Source organism: Lipophrys pholis (genome assembly GCF_963383615.2).
Source record: "Lipophrys pholis genome assembly, chromosome: 5".
Taxonomy (NCBI): domain Eukaryota; kingdom Metazoa; phylum Chordata; class Actinopteri; order Blenniiformes; family Blenniidae; genus Lipophrys; species Lipophrys pholis.
The window spans coordinates 17,100,928-17,123,527 of NC_137628.1; the positions used below are offsets into that span (position 1 = coordinate 17,100,928).

Sequence of the window (22,600 nt, forward strand, 5' to 3'; positions counted from 1 at the left end):
TACATGCACATTTTGTCCACTCAGTGAGCCTTATTTGGATAAATCATTACATGTGCATCATGTCCTCACATAAGAATAGTACTTGCCTGGGAGATCTTATATATGTTGAGGTATTTAGTTTTCGTCATGAGATATTGTTTTGAAAGCAGCTGAATTGACTCCGACTGCAGAAACCATTTTATACTTGGAATTACAAATCACGCTGTCCTAATAGAAACTGAAAATATAAGAATTACACATTAGTTCCACTTCAATTTTGAAATGAATGTTTTTGTGCAGATTTCCCAAAATTGCTTATTTGGTCATCACACCTGAGATGGATTTCAGCCTTTCTCGAATAGATTTTCAATGGCAGAGAAGTGTGTTTCATGGTGTCTGTGGGAGTGACTGACACTGTGTCTGTCTGAGCTAATCAAAGGAGCGCTGGGTCACCTGTCTCACTTGACAGATAAGAAGACCTCATTCATCTTACGCGTGCATGCAGCCACACACAAACTCTGCCGTATGAGGCCATCGCAAATTAGCATGGGCCGTCACTGTTCCCTTGCCAACTGGCCTGTAACCAGGCAACGCTGGTCAGAGTAAAGATGTCTTCAGTAGCACGCGCGCACACAGATGGTTTGATATGTGGATATGTGTCAGACACGGAGGTATTACTTTAAATCCTTAGATATCTGATCCCCCTTTTGTGCTGGACTGAAACACAGAGATAGTGCATGAGCATGCAGATGAAACACACAAACACACACACACACACACGCACACACTTGCTGAGAGACTGAAAATCCCTACAGGCTCACCGGATCCAAACCAAATTTATCCTTCAGGGGACAATTGATCTGGCGCAAAAGTCCCCATAAGATAATAAAAATAGACGTCAGAGTCATCATTTCAGTCCATCTGTGCATGACAGGCAATCTAACCACAATAATGATCATCCTTTCAAAGATAAAAATTATATTATAAGTCAGGAATTTGAGTATGTGAGCTTTCTTCTTCATTTTAAGCACATTCTTTTCATTTCTTTGTGTTTGATACTTTGCCTTTGAATAGGGTCTGTACTGCCGATACGCCATGCAAAGAGTGCTCGGTGTGTCTGAGCAATCCTGATGTAATATTAGTTTCTGCTGAAGGTGTGAAATGTGCGACCTTTCTTTTCTGTACCAGCAGCCTGCCCACTGCTGTAAATAATACTGTCACCCTCTTTACTTGACTAACTCAAGGTGGATTAAATTAAAAGAATTTAGCCACAAAGAAATTATCTGAAAAAGAAAACTTCAGTGTAAACAGAAAAGCACCTTGGAGCAACTTAATGCAAATTGAATGTGTCAAAGTAATAGCGTGTCAATAAGTCTGATCAACCAGCATCATGTTGTGGCTTTGTCCCATCGACATCTCAGCTAATTTCCACCACATCACAGCAGCTCGCTCCACAGACAGCTGAGATCTATTACCGAGCACCACACGAGAGGGCTGCACACCCACTCGCTGTCCATGAACATTCATCAACACACACTCGCACACACTCCGTCGCTGTGTTATTACCCACAGCCTATTTCCCCTCCACAAGTTTGGTCCCCAAAGTTTGAAACCACATTCCTCTCAAGGCTTAAAGCTATTCCAGACCGAGGCTCTCCAGTCTCTGGGAGACACAATGCAGTCATAATATCATCAGGACTTCTCTTTGACACCTGCTGCAGTATAAAGCACAGGAAGACATATCACGCAGGTTCACAATCTTATTACCTCCAAGTCCTGCCGTTCCACTTGTCGACTGAAGTTTATTTTCTTGAAGCGAGGGCGACTGTTGCTTCAACTTTGAGTCAACAGATGTTTCATCCAATTCCGCTGATTGTTTTGGATAGAAAAAGTTGACCTTTTACCAGGTCTGATACAATTTTTCGATTGGCGACAATTAGAGCATGGATGAGCCATTATATTGTATCTACGCTCTCTTTGGAGATTCATGACAGGATGAAGCGATATACAGGATGGATGGATGCAGTCCAACGTTGGAGGTCTTTCTCTGTGGTGTTTGCATGTTCTCCATGTGCATGTGTGAAGCTTTCTTTGGGTACTTGTTTTTTCTCATTAAGTTCTAAAACTTTTGAACATTTCACCCAGTGATGAAGCTGGACCATGTCGATTAAACATGCAATGTGCAATCATGTTTTAGAGTATTACAACAGCAATGTAACATGTAATGAATAAATAGATTACTGAATTGCAAGATGCTGATGTTGCGATTATCATAATTTTGTGGTATGTCATTTGGCCAATATTGCTGGCTTGATTGATATTTGGTCAGGCTCATGCATTAAAATTACTCGGTCAGGAGTATTAAAAGAAAACCATCTTTTGATTAGATCGTCAGTTTTAAGTGACATGATACTTTTGGTCATGTACATTTCATTTAACACAAGAGAGGAATGTGTGGCGACATATTCAGTCAAGAGAGTGGAGAAAATGCAATCCTTGAAAAAACAAGAGGACTGAGAGGTTTTTAGTCCACTCCTCTACAAATGGACTTTCTTCCCTGTCTAAACATAATTTATCTGCTTTCGTTCCAATCAGCTTCCATCATAATTACTATGGTCACTCTTGGTCACCATAGATCCAACTTTCTTGTGGCAGTAGGGTGCGACTACCCCAGATCAGTGAGACTATAACCCAACTGATCAGCTGGGCTGACAACATTAAAATACAATGAGGTAGAGTTTGCATGTTCTTATCATGTGTGCATTGGTTTCCTCCAGGTACTCCGTCCAGAGAATTTGTAGGAAAGACTCCACTCAACGTAAATAAACGCAAATAAGAGACACCAGAAAAGCAAGACATCTCAAAAGTGGATTTTTTTTTTTTTTTTTTTAAAGACGAATTTTCAAAGTTATCTGCATCAGTGTGGTCGTGGTTTGATTCTGTCTGACAGAAGGCAATATGCAGCACGACAGACTGGTTGACAGTTTAAAAGAAGGGTGAGAGGCAGACTAAATGGAGGAGAGAGCTGTACTGCCCCTGGGGTGTTTCTAAAAGCAGAGGGGATTGCAGCAGACGGCTGAATGGCCCTCAGCAGGCTCTCTAGCATGTGTTCAAATAAACACTTTACCCCCTGTCGCCACAAGTGAAACTATTCACCCTGATGAAAAAGCATGTAGGGAAACACAATAAAACACACTGAGAAAAAAAAAAAAAAAGCACCCAACGGGACACAAACAGGACTCAGATCCAAGACACACATAAGAATCAACAGGAAAAGAAAGTTTGTTTTGGATGTCACCCTTACCAACAAACAAGCAGGAGCACATTTGCCAGTAGACAGACAGGAGTCCAAATACAAGTCAGACACACACATTGACTCAAAGTCATGATGGAGTATCCGTGTCACTCAGGCACAGGGCACAGGCAGGTCAGCGCAGAGACAAAGATGGAGATCGGTGACCTTTTCTCCCCAAACCTCCCCTTTACAACGAGGTGAGAACCCCTCATTACCACCAGACCAATCCCTCGATCAAACATCCCTTCACTGCTCCGCACATTCAGCAGCTCTTCACAGAATAAGAAAGGGAAACAAAAAGAGAGGAGAAACATTTGTTTAATGAGGCATCTCGAGGCTGTCTTTCTCTCCCATTCAGTCCCATTTTCTGCTCCAGGCCTGCCCTCAGGTCAACTCCCCCCAGAGCAGCATCAAATCCCTGCACCACTGATGGCAGCGCTTCCATTCACCACAGAGATTTATGATCTCTAATAGCTGGCAAATAAACCCATGGCCGGGCTGCCCTGAGGGGAGGCCCCAGACTTATTTTCTTTAAATCTCAAAAAGAAAGAACAAAAAAAGGGAGCGCTGCACGAGGTTGGGGGGTAAGACTGGGGGAGCTTATTGGGATCTCAGAAATTTTCAAGGTTGCCATCTGGGCCGGGTGGGACCTTTCAAAACGTCTGTCAATCTTCAACAAGAGCCCCAATCCATACAGGAGAATCACACCACTGATGCAAAGGGCATATTATACCAGAGCAGGGAACAAATGCCTTCTGCCACTACTGACATGTCACTTCCTGCACTGTTTTGGGAGAAATTTTGCCAACAGACGCTTATATTAATCTGCTACAATCAGGCGGTCAGCCAGTCAGCTGTCTCCTGATCCTGGTGGTGAACGAGGGCGGCCTTCTACTCCATAATCCTATTCCCATAATCCTAAAAGAACAGCAAGCAAGAATCCACGCCACTCCCTCCACGGCCAACTCCCCTTTCCTTTTAAGGTGAAAGAAGAAGGGAGGCCCTTTCAAACTGCATTATAAGAGTTGGAGGGGAAAATAAAACCTCCAGCAAAGCCAATGCACCTGAAACATATGTGCATGCATATGGAAATCTGTGGACACATTTTTGTGGAAACCTTTGATTGAGGTGTCCCAAAGAACAGATGAACCATTGAGATTATTACCAGCTCAACATACAACATCGCTGATGAACTGAGGTGGCATTAGCACCAACGGTGTGAGCAGCTCACTCATCTGGAAAGACGTTAAAGAGCAACAACAGGTCCCATCGTTTCCCTCTGAAAATCAACCACGACAACAACATGATTTCAAAGTAGAAGAGTCTGGGTGCTGAACTGGCTAAAATGTCACTTGAAGTAGAAAATATTTCGTGAAACACAAAATGATCATTTGTGAATGAATTATGTTTTTTTTGTTAATCATCGCATTATATTTTTCATTTGCATTTTACACCGTTTCCAAACCTCTTTTGGATTATAGTCGTATGTCGCCCCCAAAAAGTTAACTCTGCAGTAAAGGTGATGTATAAATGGAGATCTTTAGTTCACCTGAAATGCAGCTATAAGTTATAATAACCTTGGCAGCTGCTTTCCCTGAACGAGATATGTCTTATCATAATGGCACCTCCAGAGGCAGACCCTGACAGGCACCCTGATGAGCCCCTGTATCTCTACCTGAGGCTGAGCTAAACCTAGCGACAAAGATAAGAATACCCCCGTCTGCCCCTGGAAATGTAAGAAAGATTCAATTAAATACAGGACCCCTGTGAGTATGATAGTCATGGCCGTCTGAAAGCTCTTCCTGGCCTTGCTTTCACACCGAGCAGTAACATGGAGTGTGCCTGATCCAAGTCCAAGTGAACAGCTGGAAAATTAAAAAAAAGGTGAGACTGCGTCTGAATTGAGCAAGAACGTGCTAAGATGCAAGGATTACAGCCACATTTGGAGGTGACAAAACCACGTATCAACATAAATTCTCAGTTGGGCTGACAAAGAACTAGAGACAGATTTACAGGCTGAGAAGCATCCATATTCAGCATTGTAAAAGTCTTTCTCAGCTCATACTGATGGTTTTCCCAGACAGTGCAGCAGCAGCAAGTGGGCGTTCAACACCTAGTGGGGAATTTCAGCAGAAACCATCAAATTGCTGCAATAAATAAGGTTTTCCCTGGCTCACAGCACAAAACGTTAATAAGAGATCGCTAAGACTCTGGAGAACACATGTATCAACGACAGGAAGAAAAGCTCAATAGCTCTAGTATTTACCCCCACAAATAAGAACAGAAAATAATTGGTTATAAGTTGATCACAAAAACACTTTGCAGGGATATCTGGAAAAGGCTTGTTTGTAAAGCTGATTGTTTTCAATAACATTAAAAGCTTTATCAATTGTTTACCTGAACAGCCATAATCTCATCATCATTTCAGCTTCTCACAACAAGTTAATAAGCATTTAATGGGTCATTCCATTACAGTTATGAAGTCTTAAAAACACTGGAGGAAGCTGCACTATGCCAGTGATTGTTTTACTGGCCGGATCCGCCCAAACACAGACCTTTACGCCAACATGTGACAAACCTAAATGAAATACCGTTTCATTAACACCGCACTCTAACTATAAGTTACATGTTATCAATAAAAGCAGTTTTAACAAAACTGCAATGTATGACTGAATTGATTTTAAATAACCACTATATCCATTTCTCATTGCTCCGCTAATTCTGACATTTAGAATGCAGCAATAATATTTATTCTTATTCCCAGACAGCTGTGTGGTTTTTTTTTTTAGATTCTTCTCAGGTAAACATTCAGACAATGATCACTTTTTGATCAGTCAAACCACAATAATATGTTTCTAAAGGTCTGAAACAAGACACAAAATCACTCCAAAGCTCAAACTTTAAAGTGCACTTAACTCAGTTTTATTATCAGTGGGACCAGCTCCATCTGCGACCTAGTTTTATTCCTCACTTTTGGCATGGGCCTTCATCAAACGTTCATATACGAGACATCTGGCTGCATTTTATATAGTGAATAATTTCACATTTTAAATGAGCAGTGTGTTCTCAGCAGCATATTTAATTTAGCCCCTTGGTGAAAGCGCACCAGCAGCCAGCAATAATGCAAAAACTATTGGAATTGGATAAACATCACAGCGGAGAAATGAAAAGTCAAAAATATTTTCAGTCCCAGTCTACTTTTTTTGCTTTGCAGGATGAGAGTTTGTCCTTGTCGCAGTCAGCCATTTCAGCACTTTGGCCTGGCTGGCAGGCTTTGGCAGTGATGCCCTGTAAGACGACACAGAGGGGACAGGACTGGAACGGCGATCTGTGTGAAAGCTAAGCACTGTCGCTCACCTTGGCCATTTGCTGAGCGGGCCGGGCTGGACCAGGAAAGGCTGCCAAGTGACATCAAAACAGTCAGGGCGTCTGAGTATTGGTGAATACAAAGCTTTTATGCTTCTATAATGTGAGCCAAACAATATTAAAAAAGTAAGCTTAATGATGTATTCAGCTGAGTTGTGTTCATACCAGCACAGTGTGTGTCAGCAAATGACTGAATTACTAATATGATTCAGTCGAAGTTATATCAGTTATGGCCTGATTTACTGAGATCCTGTAGATGTGTGCTAAATTTCATGCTTATGTAAATAAATTGTATTGAGTAAGGACTTTGCATGTATTAGGCCCTCCAAAACGATCTGCTGTAAGATGTTATTGCTTGCTTATAATGGAGTGATTGGATATGGTTTCGCAGCACTGTTGTACTGAAATTTGTTTTGTTTTATTGTTACCTGGGCTTTACACAGCAATGCCTCTCAATAGTTGCAAAACACACTTTTTTATGTGATGTGCATTCAATTGAATAGGTTCAAAAACTCCTACATTACCTTTTTCACCCTAAAAAGGTAAGACTATCGCAAAATAGTAAATGAATAACTTTGTTATTGTTTATCATTCCAACATCTAGAATTACGGATTATAAGAAAAATACATGCATACATTAGACTAATAGCAATGAAACGAGGCACATATCTGATATTGTGTCCCACATTTATTGGGTATTTATATCTTATGTTTGGTATATACAGTATATTATTTCACGTATACATAATTCTATACTGAATATATAATTATTAGCTTATATAGTGCATGCATTTTTTTTTGTCTTTTTTTCCTCTTTATCTCTGTAAAGGCTTTATATGGCACTTTCACTTTGCATCTATTGGCCTGATAAAATATTTTCTTATATTTACTGTTTTCAGCTGAAAAATTTACATCCTGCCTTCTTCTACTTCTTCTCAAATACAACATCTAAAGGGAAGCCACTTGTATGATTTATTCATCTGAGCGATCTTGCTAAGTTTGTCAGATTGAGGAACCTGATGCACAATATGTGAAGTGAATAACTGTTATAGGAGATGTTAATGTGATTATTACAGGTCATCCAAGGAACCAAAGCTGACTAGTAGCCCATCTGCTTTGTCAGTAAAGTGTTAACAGAAGCATCGCTGCTGTGGTGATTGCTTACAGCAAGATTTTGGAAAGTTGTCAATATGCACCCACCAGAAGAGAAGCTACTGAAGAAAGTAAAACGATAGAAGAGCAGACAGCTGCATGTGATCTCTTTGTAAGATAAAATCATTTAGGATTTATGACAAAACAGACAATAAAGGGTCAAAAATAAACAGGAGTTTATGAAAAAGTGAATTCAGAGGCTGTGAGCTCAGAAATGCATGCACTATACCTGTAGGCTTTGACATGGGTGTACCTGCAAAAATAACTACAACACGTGAATTATGTATGTCTAGCATCCTATTGTCTATACCAAAGTCTTCCACGAGCACAATCTCTCACGGGAGACATGAAGAAGGACGGGACGGGGGGGGGGGGGGGGGAATAAACAAGCAGAAGCCGCTGAAGCAGTTTTTTAGAACAGTGCTTTGTTGAGACAGCTGAGCGCAAAGTCGGACAAAGCGATCTGAAAGCCAGCATATAATTTTGAGTTCAAACCCCAGAAAATTTAGTTGGTGTCATCCATATCTGGCGAGCCGGCAGAAACATCTGTGCAGTTGTCAGCTTTCATATGTGGTGGTCCTCAGCATGCCATCTGTCTGAATAATAATAATACCAAACTGTTCCTCTACAGGGACAACCGAAGGAAATGAAAGCGCTGGCTCGATCCAACGCTTCGAGTGGAACATTCCTTAATGGGAAGTGCTTGACTGAAGAGGCTGTAATCAGTTAACACAAGCAACTCAAACATACACTCACAAACACCGCAGACACAGGGTTATATTGTACCTGTGTCAGCACTGCACCTGCAAGGCTTCACGGTGGACCAGCATATTTCAGGACACAGGAATGTGTCCCGAAGAGTGTGTGTGCGTGCGCGTGTCAGTGTGTCAGCAGAGACACTCTCACATGAGGAAACATTTTTCCATTTCTTGTTCTGTAAAGTCCCTAAAACATCAAGGCTGCCACAAGAGCGGAGAAGAAGAGGCCTACAAAGTCTGTCACACATCCACCCACGTGTGCACAAAGACACACACCTCCAGTCATTGGTGTGATGGATCATAAGCAGCTCTGTCAACAGCTCTGTAACTACAACCTGTGGGAAGATTATAGTCTCTGCAACAAGGAATGAATGGAGCTGCTCGATATGTTTGATCCCCAGATAAGATTGACAATCTCAAAACCTTGTGATGTGTAATTTAAAAAAAGAAAAAAAGGATCTGAAACTTCTAATACATTTCTGATGAAAACCAACAGTCAGTCACAGCTGTTACTGATAAAACTGATTTAAGTTCCATCACCCATCTACCCATCTTATCTACCCACTTTGTCCAGATCAGCTGACATTGATCATGAAGCAGTAATCAGCCTGGAGGTTTCCGTCCATAGAGCGAATACAAAAACTGAACACAAATTTTTGTTTTGTGGCACAATAGCGCATAATATCAACACACATTACCTCATTTATTCCCTCTGTTTGACGTTACAAATGTCTATGAACATGTTTACTTCAGAAGAGACTATATGAAACATTTTACAGATTAGTGTGTTTGAAATTGTCGTTCAGCAGACTAACTCCATGCGCCTTCCACCTTTTTTGTGTTCAGACTGGTTCTGTCTTCCTCTCCTAAAAAGCAGAGATTTAGGATACTTAGGCCAATTGTAACATGAAAATAAGCTCTGTACAAACAACAAAGCTGTGTGCTTTATGCCTGCAAAGACACTGAGTTGGTAAATCAGGGCGGCTCTACTTTCTGAGATTATTTTATGGGTGGAATTACTGTTTGATCGGCTGTCAGTATTTTCTTGTGTTCATGTAATCTGCTACCTGTGGCTGACCTGAACGAATATTTGCTCGCCATATTCAAGAAGCCTCAAGTCTTTTGATTTTCAATTTTAACATATTTCTGAGTTTGTAGGTTTCCTTGTTGTTCATATGAACGACAGTTACGATGCAGCTCCTGACCTCTTTTAATAACAAAACAATGGACTGTCAATCAGCTTGTTTACACAATGTGACTGAAACATGATCTTCCAGACAAAAGTAGGTTATAACCAGCAGTGACAGAGACACATATTGAGCTCATAATAGCTTCAACATAAAACATTTAGCATTCCTGCGTGTTGTTATTCCATCCATCCATCCATCCATCCATGCATCCATCCATCCAGTTGTTGTTGATGTTTACCCCAAGGGCCCTTCAGCTTTTGTGTCCTTGTTATAAAATTGACAAACCAGCATGCGGTGGCGGCCGGGAACTGCGAGCAGAGCTGATGAAAAGAGATACGATGAAAGCGCTGATGAGCTGACTGAGTCGCATCACATCTGCAGTGTCATCCACTTAACTCTGAATGGAGAATCAAACTTCAGAACAAAAAAGATGAGAGACTTAGGTTTTAAGCGAGCGGGGGATGAAAGAGAAGAAAGAAAGCACACGAACCAGGTTTGATTCGTGTGAAAGCCCCCGTCACAATTTGCTCCGACACTATTCCTAAAAGGCAGCGAGCCTGCCCGGTCGACACCGCCGGCCTCCGGTGACCTCTAGTAATGGGTTTACATTTCCAGAGTCAGCGTGCAGAAACATACTATTAGCACGCACACTCTCACAAAGAGTACAGAGGGTGCCACATTACTGAGCTATTCAACTATCAAGATAGACACTTTCGATTTCATGCCACTGCGACTATGAGTTTTGCACACTGGAGCCAATTATGGGTAAACTGGCACATCTTCTTTCTCTCCTTTACAGATCGACAAGCATGGCAGCTATTTTTACCTCTGCATAAAGCGGAGGCTGCTTTCACACTCCGCCAACTGGAACCGTGCCTTTCATTAAGGAAATCTATTTGGAGTTGAGCAGAGAGACAGAGCAGCGGGGAAAGATGAGCTCAGATTAAATCTTTCAATGAAAATGTTTGCGGTTCTGCCTGTTATGTTATCTCAACACTGCCCCGCGCTTTTCAGCAGAGTGGGGTGGAGAGCAATTTTTCTTGCCTGAGACTACTTTTATGATCTCAAATCGAGACAACACAGTTCAATATCAACCACAGACTCCGTTTGCTGCTGAGTTATCTCCAAGGCTCAGCTGGTGTCAATCACTGGTGTAGGGTTCGATGTGCAGGCCAGCAAACTGTGACCCCGCCATCTGTGTATGTGTCAGAGGCAATTAGGCTGACGAGCACATCAGTATACAACATGTAAAGCGAAGGGGAAAAGACTTGATGCAGGAAAGAAACCAGTGCAACAAGAGCAGTACTGATGCAACGCGTTGCCTAGTTTAAGTGACCCTTTAATTTGTCTAATCTTTTTTTCTTCATTTCCCCTTTTTAACGACATTCACTTTGGGTGAGTTGTATTTTTTTTTTCACACTGAATTGTAATTTCTGATTGATTTAAGTGAGCAGCACTGGAAAATAGAATCGTTCCTACTTTTTAATAAATATTTTTTTCTCTCATAGTTAATGCAAAACTCTTGAGGTAATTCTGAGTGGAACAGTCACACAGTCGACTGAATTTTTTTACAAGTTACTGCAAGTGACTAGTAAACTTTGTTGTGAAGCTGTGAGCACTGTGTGGTAGTCTGTTGATTGATTCACTCATTAGTTTCATCTTATACCAGTATGAAACAAAAGTATAACTGGAGAATAAAAAATAAAAAAAATCAATAATCTAGCTGTAAGTTTACCTCCTTTACTAACGTGGCATTTACAGCGCTTACCGCCATACAGATCTTTACAGTAAAAGTTTCCATTTTGTGAACATATGAACCTGAACTGTCACTCTCAGGGGGGAAATGCATTCAACTTGAACAAACTGTCCTTGTTTTTGAGTACAGTGACGAGTCAGACTCAACAAAAAGTTTGAGAACTAAATTGAAAGAGTGTTTTATATACCTTGATGGATGACAAAGCAGGATTCATACAGATAATGCAGGTTTTGATGAGAGGCTGAGACGTTCTGGTGAATTGCGACCCCTCGGTAGGCATTAAAGCTGTGATGTGTTATGAAACAGCTGTGAGACGCCTAAAGTTTGGAAAGTGTTCAGACTGTTAACAACTGAGAATGTCCTTAACAACTTCAAGAAGAACATTACAAGAACAATATATTGATTAGAGATCATCATTTAAAAGTTATAATATAAATTTGTATTGTCTCTGTCTTTTTTTTTTTCTTGAAGTCCTCTGCTTCTAAGCGGGCAGGTTTACGTCTTTTAACCGAACTCCAAACTCTCTGTCTGGACTGTAGGAAAAGCATCTACCGACATCAGTCAATCACAACCATCATGTGCTGTGACTGCTGTTCACGGTCTCATTATCTAACCCTCCATCTGTTTTTAATGTGGATAAAACTGACAGGGCGTGGAAAGACATCCCATCCCTGCATGCACTACTAAACACATCTGAGGCCTCCCTGTTGGCGTGTGCATCAAGTACCGGTTACCGGCTGGTAGACCATTCACATCAGGTGCACTTCAAAAAATATGAGGTGACACTGGGAAGACACATGAAGGCATCCGGCCAAAGACAGCAACTTTGAATAACTACTTTCTTTCTGAGAGGCGAGCTCATGAGTATAGATCATGAATCATGTATCACTGTATCAAAATACGGCCTCTCGCTCACAATACTACACACTTCCTCAAGTGTCTGCGGTGAAACAACATTCCCAAAAGACCTATAAAAGATTTATTTGTGTGGTTTCAGGGGAGTTGTTTTTGAGATTACACACCCATTAGAGGCTTTTTATATGCCACCAAGAAATTAAAAAGGAAACACTTCCATGGAAAATATGCAGCCATGTGAAACTGTTTAATCACTAAGCTCCTGTGGGCGCGTGCCTGGGGGATTTCAACGTGGTGTTGGGGAGGGGGCTGTGAACACAAAGGCAGCTGTAGGGACACACACATACACACACGCACACGCACACAGATCCCAAAAAGTGACCAAAAAAACTCTGCTGCAAGGCTGCTATGAAAAGCTGACTTACCAAATAAATATAAGAAGAAGAACATAAAATAAGAACATATGTGGGCCAGAAGAAAATATATTCTCTCTACAACTGCTTCATACGCTTTGAGATGAGAAAAGTTTCCAATTTGTACACCTGGGGACTTCCAGTCTGAGGCTGAGCACACACTGGGACATTCCCCAGTCCCCTCAAATAAAGACTTTGTGTCTGTGTTGTAGGATTACTATTGCAACAACACATCATCAGTAGAGTAAAAGTAACTTGTCTCACGGCGGTCTAAGCCCGGCTCACGTTCCCCTATTAGTGGGTGAACAATCCAACGCTTGGTGAATCCTGCTTCACAATGATAAGAAGCGCAGACATAGGAGGATCAAAAAGCGACGTCGCTATGACGGCTTGGTCGCCACAAGCCAGTTATCCCCGTGGTAACTTTTCTGACACCTCCTGCTTAAAACCCAAAAAGGGTAACATGATTGGAGTGTGTGATGCTCAGCTGGAGTTCTTAGAAGAGGTAAAATAAAATCCACTTTTAACAACACTAACCTAGTAAGTCCTCATCAAGAACATCTGTGTCCCAAACACTAGATTGCATTTTGTATTATTAACATTGATGGCAAATCTATAATCATCCTTCACTGTTATCTTTCTTACTCTCCGGTGTGTACTGTGTTTATATCATTTAGTGGGATCAGTATTAAAAAAACAGTTTATGCATCCCGACCTATGATTATTGCAAAAATACGTTGTAACTAACAAACACTTTAAATTTGTCTCTCTCAATTGGATTCAGACTAAAAAAAAAATGATCTCATGTTCCTTCTGCTGGAGTACAAAACAGATTTATTTGTTTCGTTTTAGGGTGCGACGTAAACATGCTTAATACGGTTTATCTGATCAATCCTGCTCATGAACTCCAGTGCATGCTCAAATCCGCAGAAATCACAAATCCTCCATCAAAAAAAACATGAAGGCACATTTTTGAGCGTACAAATTATTCAACGCCGAGTGGAGAATCCAAGAACGAACCAATTTCTTGTCTTCAATGATCCACATGTTTGTTTGTTCTAAGCAATGTGTGTGTGTGTGTGTGTGTGTGTGTGTGTGTGTGTGTGTGTGTGTGTGTGTGTGTGTGTGTGTGTGTGTGTGTGTGTGTGTGTGTGTGTGTGGAGAACAAATAATGGCTGGGGCACTTTGATTATGAGAGAGAAGGCAGTGCAGCTGCTGTCCTGTTAACGGCACCGTCTCTGCTTCATTAGACGTCTCCTCGGCCCTCGTGTTTGTTTCACGCAATGGGGAACACGGCTCAAAGCTTTGTGAGCTCTGCTCTCTTACTTCCTGCGCACACTGGAGGACAGCACTTATACAGCAACAAAATCCTCTCCTGGGGACGGAGAGTTGAGTGAAGAGGAAAGCGAATGGAGCGATGCAGCAGTTTGATTTTCACCGCCGATGGTCTAAAAGCCAGGAATGATATCTTGGTGTCGGGAGAAAGCTGATATGATGGCACGGGTTTTGTAAAGAGATGATTTAAAGAAGCTGGAGGACAGCGATACATCACTCCACCCACAGAAAAAGATGAGTGACAGAAGACGATCCCGTCTTCGATCTTCTGTATAAACATTGATGTGGTGGACACAGCAGCGTCTGTTCTGCATTTGTCCAGCCAGAGACACAAAAAATGATTAACATAAAATAGTCAGACATTTCATTCAAATTAGTCAATCCCTTCTGAAAGCCAGTGGGAGAGTAGCTCATGTGACATTTAGAAAAAACTAAATATGCGATAAGAAAGGACTTTTGGGAAGCCGTTCGCAAAACGTATATAATGGTAAAAAAAAAGTTTATGTTAGTTACAAACCAACAAACTAAAGAGCAGACGCCTGTGAGGGAGAGGAGTGAATACCATACAGCCCTCAGCTGTTCAGATCATTTAAGTGTCAGCAGTGATTGACTTTCTCTTCTCAGCACACGTCACCAACAGCCATGTGGCGGTTCGGTTTGTTGCACTCTTCGTTTTGTCGAATTGAAAAGATCCATCGAGGTATATAGACCCAGATACTGACAGGTATCAACTATCTACCAATAGGGAAGGTCCATTAGTACTGAAAAGTATGTAAAGTGTATCTAACAATATAATTGTGACTGACTTTTATGACCGTGCTTGTGCTCTCTTGTAAGTTTGCCGGTAGACATCCCACCTCCAGGCGATGCTGTCCAAACTAATCTTTTGCTGAATAAAAGCAGATTTTATTGCCCTGAGAGCTACGGAAATCTCTCTACACACATATTTTGCACATTTTAGCAATAACACTGATCCATAAACTTCACATAAAGCTTGCCTGCCTTTAATTTCCAGGGAGTGCATACAGAGTAAACCCTTGTCCATCACTGCAGAGAAGACAGATTTATTTTATATGAGCAGTTTTCAGAGTCACTTACTAAGATGCTGATCTTTATATTGATAGAAATGAGCAAATCTAGAGAAAAGCTCCACCACCAGAGCAAGAACATGCAAACTCATGTGGTTATTTAAAGTTCTCAATTTCAATTTGAACTAAGCTACAAACTGAACAGACAGACTGGGATGTGTGTCTTTGCAGGAGACAAATAGAAGCCTGGCCTGGACCTTGCTCTTTGTCTTTCAGCAGCATTTATCTTTTGTCCGGCATGCAGTAACACAGGTTGTCAGGGTGGAATAAAACCCTGCTTTTCCTGGTCGTCAGTGGCCCATCATTTCTCTTGTTGCTTCACAGAAGCCGTGGGTCTCCAAGGTCAGACCCTTGACAAATGGAGCAGTGGCACTGCCTTTTTTCTTCTTCTCTTTTTTTTTTGGGACCAACGCCCACTTGAGGAAATTCAAAGCTGTGCAGCACGCATAAAGACAGCCGCCTGAGAGGCCCTTTTCATGCTTGCCTATAGAATATACTTCTACTAACAGAGGGACTCAAACACACCCAAACACACATCATAATCCCAAGGGACCTCCATCACCCCCACCCCGAAAGAGTGAGCCTGACACGAGCCTCAGACTCAACCTCGAAAATACCAGCTGACCCCTGTACACACACACACACACACACACACACACACACACACACACACACACACACACACACACACACACACACACACACACCACAAGAGAAAGTAGGGGGCCCATGCCGGCCAGGCAGGTGCTGCAGCACTCACATACGGTTGTAGTAATTGTGCACAGTGTGTGTGTGTGTGTGTGTGTGTGTGTGTGTGTGTGTGTGTGTGTGTGTGTGTGTGTGTGTGTGTGTGTGTGTGTGTGTGTGTGTGTGTGTGTGTTAGGAGGCACGCTTGCCGTCTGTCAGCCTGAACTGCTGCTTGTATGTTCAGCCGGTCCATTTGTATTCTCCTGTGGTTTCTCTCTATGAGTGTGTGTGTGTGTGTGTGTGTGTGTGTGTGTGTGTGTGTGTGTGTGTGTGTGTGTGTGTGTGTGTGTGTGCACTCAGAAAAGCAATTGGCACACAGATCAATACATACAGGATTATGTATTATCCTAAAAACATGATTTGAGTAATTGTCAGTGCAGCAACACACTTGAAGCCTGCAGGCTCCCTCCCACACGCCTCTGATGCCCCAACCTGACTTCAACTGACACTTGGCCAGAGCCGACATGGTTACATGTGATGCCATGATTGTTACCCAGCAGGCAAAGGATATAAAGCTGCACTAGGGAAGATTTTGAGCTAAAAATACACGTGTCTAAACAGCCTAAATCACAAACTGGGGCTGAAAGAGAGAAAACCTGCCATCTTCACACCTTCAGCTGAGAGTGAATCATTTCACCTCATTTAGCCCAGTGAGGTTTTACTGCTACATTTGTTTATCCACATCTAGAAACTAATTAAAATGTAGCAGCGATATGGAAAGTACAGACAGCAATGAGCGAATAGATGAAAAGTGTCTGCAATCACCAGCACAAGATCTTTAAGACGCTCGAAGCAGCTTAGGTTGGCAAGCAAGAGCAAAAGCATTAAGTCAGTGAGCATTATCGTACATCATTTGAAGAAACTGACATTTTCTTCCCATATCTCTTGTTGCAACTTTGCGAGACGTTCCAGTGCAGTTTTAAGTCACTTTTATTAAAGCCACTCGGAGAGCAGAATGACAATACCATAGGTCATGATCTATGTGCTGTTTGTATTTTTTCATTACACGTAACTTTAAACCATTCTCGCTTTTCTAACTTTGCAACATTCCCACTCAGCTCTTCCAAAACCTTTTATGTTTCATGACCTTAAAGCAAAACCTGCATCGTTTCAGACAGTGCAGATATAGACACTGCTTCAATCTGCAAACATTTAGGTTGAGGTCATTCACAGTTCACACAGACAGACACCTCTGAAGACAACTGGGCGAGGCAATGAGTGAGACATGCACATTAGAGGGGTTTTCAAGCCACAGTAGCTTTGAATACATACCTTGTCAAAAAGAGACTTCCACTGCTGAGGAAAGAAGGGAAGAGAAGAAAAAGAGTGGTGTGAAGAAAAGAAGGTGTGGGGAAACACAGAAACAGGTGCCTGAGAAGTGAGGAGCACCTGATTGACAATAAATCTCAACAGACTTCCCTCTCTGTGTGCATTTCCCTTAATTGGAGTCTCTTTATTGCACAGTATTATGACCAGATCATTGTAGTCAACGTGCTTCAGCAAAAGATAACAGGGCACCTCCAGTGTGGTTCATAAGAAGAGTGAGAAAGCAGCATTGAAACAAGTAGAAAAGTCCAAAGTGGTGTTTCTGTGCAACTCCTCTTATGAGTTATGCCATGACATTTAGACAAATGATCCTCTGAAATTAATTCTACACTCCTTCTCCTTCAGAAAAAAATTAATAATAATGAATGCTGTTGCTCCAGTGAAAGACAATACTCAGTGTCCTGGTGCAGAAACTGTGAGAGGTTTCAGGGATGGTGGTGTGATTACTTCAGGTCACTGTGTTTGGACTTACATCCTCTGGAGGGACGGGCAGGACGTCAGTGCTTTCCAAAACCTCGATCTCCTCACCCTCCGCGTTGGCCGCCACCGCCGGGGAGATGTTCACCGGAGCTTCCCGGGTTCCGCCCGTCATCCTCGGGCTGCTCTTCTCCATACACCCCCGGGGCGTCTGCAGCTGGGTGCTTTAAGAGTCACTCCACATGCTGTAGTTTACAACCCCATCCCGCTCCAGATAGTCTAAATGAAAAGATGCGCGTCCTCCGGTGACGTCCAGCGCGCGGCCACAGACTCCGGGCGAGCCGAGCTTTTATCCTCATGTGTTGATGTGTAGTTCTAGTAAAGTCTCCAACGTGTTGTCACATCTCCAGTCGGTGGGTGACAGCTTTTCGCAGGGCTGGGGATAAACGAGAGTTTTGTTTGGCTCGGAAAAAAAAGGCTGAGGTCCAAGTTGTCTTTTTTTAGGCTAGAGACGCACGTTTGAGTCTTTTCACTTTGAGAGACGCGACGCAGCATCAGCCGAGCGCACATCCATCTGAAAGAAATAGTTACATCATCAGTGGTGACAACAACATCAAGATGACGCACAAAGTCTCGCATAGCTTTTTTTTGCGTGAATAACTCGACTTAAAGCAGCGTATGCACATGGCGCACCGAGAGGAAGAGAGGGAAGTTCAAGCATGTGCCAGTTTTTTCTTTTAATTTGTGGTGCGTCATGATACCTGGCACGCAGTTCTGTGTGGATCGACAGCCCGGAGCGCGGAGTCAGGGCCAGCCGTCTGGTTCCTCCGCCGCGCGCCGGCAGGGCAGGAAAGAGGGGGGGGGGGGAATCACACCGACCGCCTCCGCCTCCGAGGGTTGGTTCAGCTCCAGGAGACGCCACGACTCTACTCCATCTGCATACGTCCTCTCTGGCACAGACGGAGAGGGAGAGAGGGAGAGAGAGAGTGGGGGCGGAGAGAGGAGAGAGGAGAGAGGGAGGGAGATATTTGGCCAGCGGTGAGGAGGGATCAACAAACTATTGCCGTTCAGGGTTTTCGAGGAACTCCAGTTGTCTTCATGCGCCGCGGTCACAGGTAGACGTGTGATTGATGCTGATATGACACGAATATATCAGACTTTGATTAATATCCTCATATTTAAACCTGCTTTTCGCACCAAAAGTGTTTCTGTGTGGACAATTTTGGTTATCAATTGGGCTATAGTCTGATTTTATGGTTATTATCTAACACAAGCATGCACACCCTCTTCAGAAGTGTATTTTAAAGATATATGTATTATTTCATGAGCTTAAGATAATCATCAAAATAGTGAAAATGGAAGTCACCTTGTCACCATGTTAACATCTTTCTCATTCTGCAGTAATAGTGTATGGTATTCATTCAATATGATACGTAACTTAGTTTATCTATTTATTTTTTAATCTCAACATAGCCTTAGAAAAATTCAACAGATACTTGTGGTAGAAGTGCTCAGCCACAATGTGGCCCCCTGAGAGTGACGATGACCTTTTTGTTGCCCTCACGATGATCAGATAGACACTGAGCTGGAGAAACCCGTAGCAAACATGGATGGATGGATGGATGGATAAGCTTTCACAAGCCATTCAGATGTATTAAAGATATGGTGAGTTTTTTTTAGTTCAATACGTTAAACATTTTCGAAATATTAATAAAAAAACAGCCATCTTGACATCTTTTAAACATCTGTCTGCTGCAGTAATATCTACTGATCGAACCCCCAGAGGGAGCTCGGAAGCAGCATCAATCTTGGGAACAATAAACATAACAATGGCTGAATGACTCGCTATTACTTTAAAGCAACCTAAAGAAACGGTGAGAATTTGACCAAAGGCAAATGGGGCGTTAGAGCAACTCATCACCGCCACCCAGAGACACAGAAGTGCCTGAAATCTGACGAACTGCACCTTTAAAGGCAGGAGGGAGTGGTAGAGGGTGTAAATTCCTGGGTTATTTTGGGTGATATAAACTGTCCCCTGTAGGTCTGCTGCCACAATCACCCCTCTGGTGGAGTCCCAGTTCAGGCAGACACATACCAATTACCCGAGGAGACATCAAACAAGCCTAATAGTTGGTTGAAAGCCATGGGAAGAGAAACTATGTGATGGCGATATAGTCTGCAGTGTGTAGGTTGATCACTGCAAGACAACTCCTCGAGCTATGACGTGACCATGGAAACAGTGTGTCCAGTTAATGCATTTAACTCTGGAGGTCTTTTCACAACTTCTGCACCGGAGTGTGAGACTAAACTTGGAAGTCAAACTGTGTGAGTGGTTGGCAGTCAGCAAACCAACACATAAAGATCCAGTATTACCTCGGGGTCATCTGTGAACTGAACGCAAGCGTGAAGAAATGTATGAAGTTACCGAAGCAACCCCCATATTTAACTTTGTGTGTGCTGATACTGATGCTTTGTGTGGACTGAACGGCTGATTTGTTGCACATCTATTTGTAGAACATAAACATTTCAAGGCAAGCTGTCGGGATTTACACTCATTACCATGATTGTTAGGAAAAGCTGACACATAAATGTTCACGGCAGGGGGTCAAATCAAAGAGTGTAGCAGTATTCAAGCCAGCCATTGAAAAGGTACATGCCCTTAAACTATTATTTAAGAAGAAGAAAAAATCACTTCACGTCAACAGGGAGAAAGTGATTGAGCTCCAGCCACCAGAAGCATTTCAGAAGTGCAGTTGGAGCTGCTCGCAGCTGCTCTCAAAGTCAGTCTGATGTACCTCAGCGGCCCCAAACTGATGAAACCCTGCACCCTTTCAACAACTTCCTCTCATTCTTCATCCCACAAATGCATACTCCTTACAAATGTGGCACCATTTAAAATGGAAATAAACAGGGTTTAAAACATTGCAGGAAGCATTTCTTCAATGAAGAAATCAAACAGACATTTCCTTAATTGTTGCATGGAGGCATGCAGTCACTATTTTTAATTATTAACTGTCATGAAAAATTTATTCTGATTTTCACATGCAATCTCAACTTCAAATCTATTATTTTTAATGAGTTACTTTATTTTTGGGGGGTCTATAATGGCAATTTGAAGGATTTATACTTTGAGCTATAAAAAAACAGACATTTTAATGGTAATTCATCTTGGTAGACAAGTTTATTAGCACATCAAAAATCTATAACTTAACATGCAAAATTTTCAAACAGTTCAAAGATTGAGATTTAAATGCACAAGGAGTTAAGACATGCCAAACAAGGAAGAAATATTGGGTATTACGTTCTGCAATTGACACAAACAGAATCCTTTCACTCACTGGTGCAACGGTCGATTGTGTTGTGTCGTCATATTGACGCACAAAATCAAAATTGATTGAAGTCCAAGGAAATAAAGTTGCTATAAATTAAACACTTGTAATTAATGTGACTCCTTAACGTTTCCACCAGAACATCGAAGGTTTAATTGTAAAAGTGGGGATAGTGGAATCAGCACAGCTGTAAAATGATTTGCCAGTCGTCAGATACAGCACTGTGAGCAGGATCCCTCTGCAGGTTTTCTAAACAGTGCTGCTCAAAAACACATTCTGCAAAGTGTTCTGTTAAAAGTACGAGACAAACGAAAATGAGCACAGAAACGGAGGATCAATACCTCAAGCTTTGTTCCTGAGGGACAGAAAAACAAGTCAAGACGCAGCGCTTACCTAAACAAACCAGCAAAAACAACAGAAGTTCCTCGTCATGTTGTCTTTTGTGGCTGTAGCAGATGGGTGTATGTGAAAAGACAGTGGATCAAACGAACAATAAAACATGTTGTTTTGCTCCTCTGGAGTGAAACACCTGCAGTGAAACGCAACAATTGGCACAAAGATGGAACTGCGGCTCTTTCTCAGGATATATGCGTCCTCTGTTTTGCATATTTGTGAAAGAAGAATTCAAGCAAAAGCAACTTAATGATGCCGAAAGAATTCCAAAAACTGAGTGGAACCCCAGGATATCATGGACGCTACTCCACAGCCCATTGAACCTCGATCTCATTAAACGTTCGTGGAAGATGGTAATGTTTCTATGCTACAAATATACATGAAATCGCAGCAAGCTCCTGGCATTTTGTCAGATTGTGCTGGGAGATGATGGGTTATCAGGAGTTATTTGCTAATTTCAGATTTTTCCAAAAGACAACCTATGAACGTTTAACTTGAAAAAAAGTATCTCCATTTTTTTTTGTGCTTTATGCCCATTTAAATATGTACTTATATATATAGATAGAGTGGCTTCAGATGTACAAATGCATTTTTTTGAAATCACAACAGATAAACAACCTTAAGATCAAATATGGATCTTTTTGAGTCTCTGTGGTGCTCTGAAGCCCTAAAATGGATTCCAGCTTTTACCATAGCCATGGTTTCATGAGCCATTCTGAAAGAAACATGTGGTTAAGATTAGAAATCCAGATCATTCAGTCTGCAACTTTCCTTCTCAGGTCATTCCTAATATCCAGCTCAGCAGTGTGTTTGCCCTCTGCACATGTTGTAAAAAAAAAGATCCTCTTAGTCTCTGAGCATTGAAAGGTTTTTTGTTTTTTTTTCCCAGGAAGATTGATATATGGTCGATGGAAGGGTTATTGACTTTACTAACTTTACAAACATCCCAATCTGCACAACATCACATTGATGCGTAAATGTAAATGATCTCAATAATTAAAGTGATCTGCTTGATAAGCAGTTTATAAATCTTTTTATAAGTACTTCACTTGTTTTAAGGAAAAGCTTTGGTCTGGTGGAGGCAGATGTACGTATCAAGAAAGAAAATGAGATTAAAGATTTAAAAACCTAAATTTTAAACAGAGTCTTAGCACAAATCTAAAACTCTATCAATTCATATGAAATCTTAACTTGTGAAATG

General features: G+C 41.8%; 1 protein-coding gene across 2 annotated transcripts in view; it reads right to left on the reverse strand.

The window, feature by feature from the left end:
• Positions 1 to 18,648, reverse strand: part of rhbdl3 (rhomboid, veinlet-like 3) — a 59,409-nt gene extending 40,761 nt beyond the window's left edge. The window contains exons 1-3 of one of the 2 annotated variants that reach the window (XM_080462676.1): positions 18,439 to 18,648; positions 17,733 to 18,251; positions 17,207 to 17,230 (exon numbers count right to left, since the gene is read on the reverse strand). In XM_080462676.1, coding sequence (XP_080318802.1) covers positions 17,207 to 17,230; positions 17,733 to 17,873 — 165 coding nt within the window. In that variant the 5' untranslated portion in view covers positions 17,874 to 18,251; positions 18,439 to 18,648. The remainder of the gene's footprint in view (positions 1 to 17,206; positions 17,231 to 17,732; positions 18,252 to 18,438) is intronic. The other variant, XM_080462677.1, reaches the window with a different exon arrangement.
• Positions 18,649 to 22,600: the final 3,952 nt, after the last annotated feature.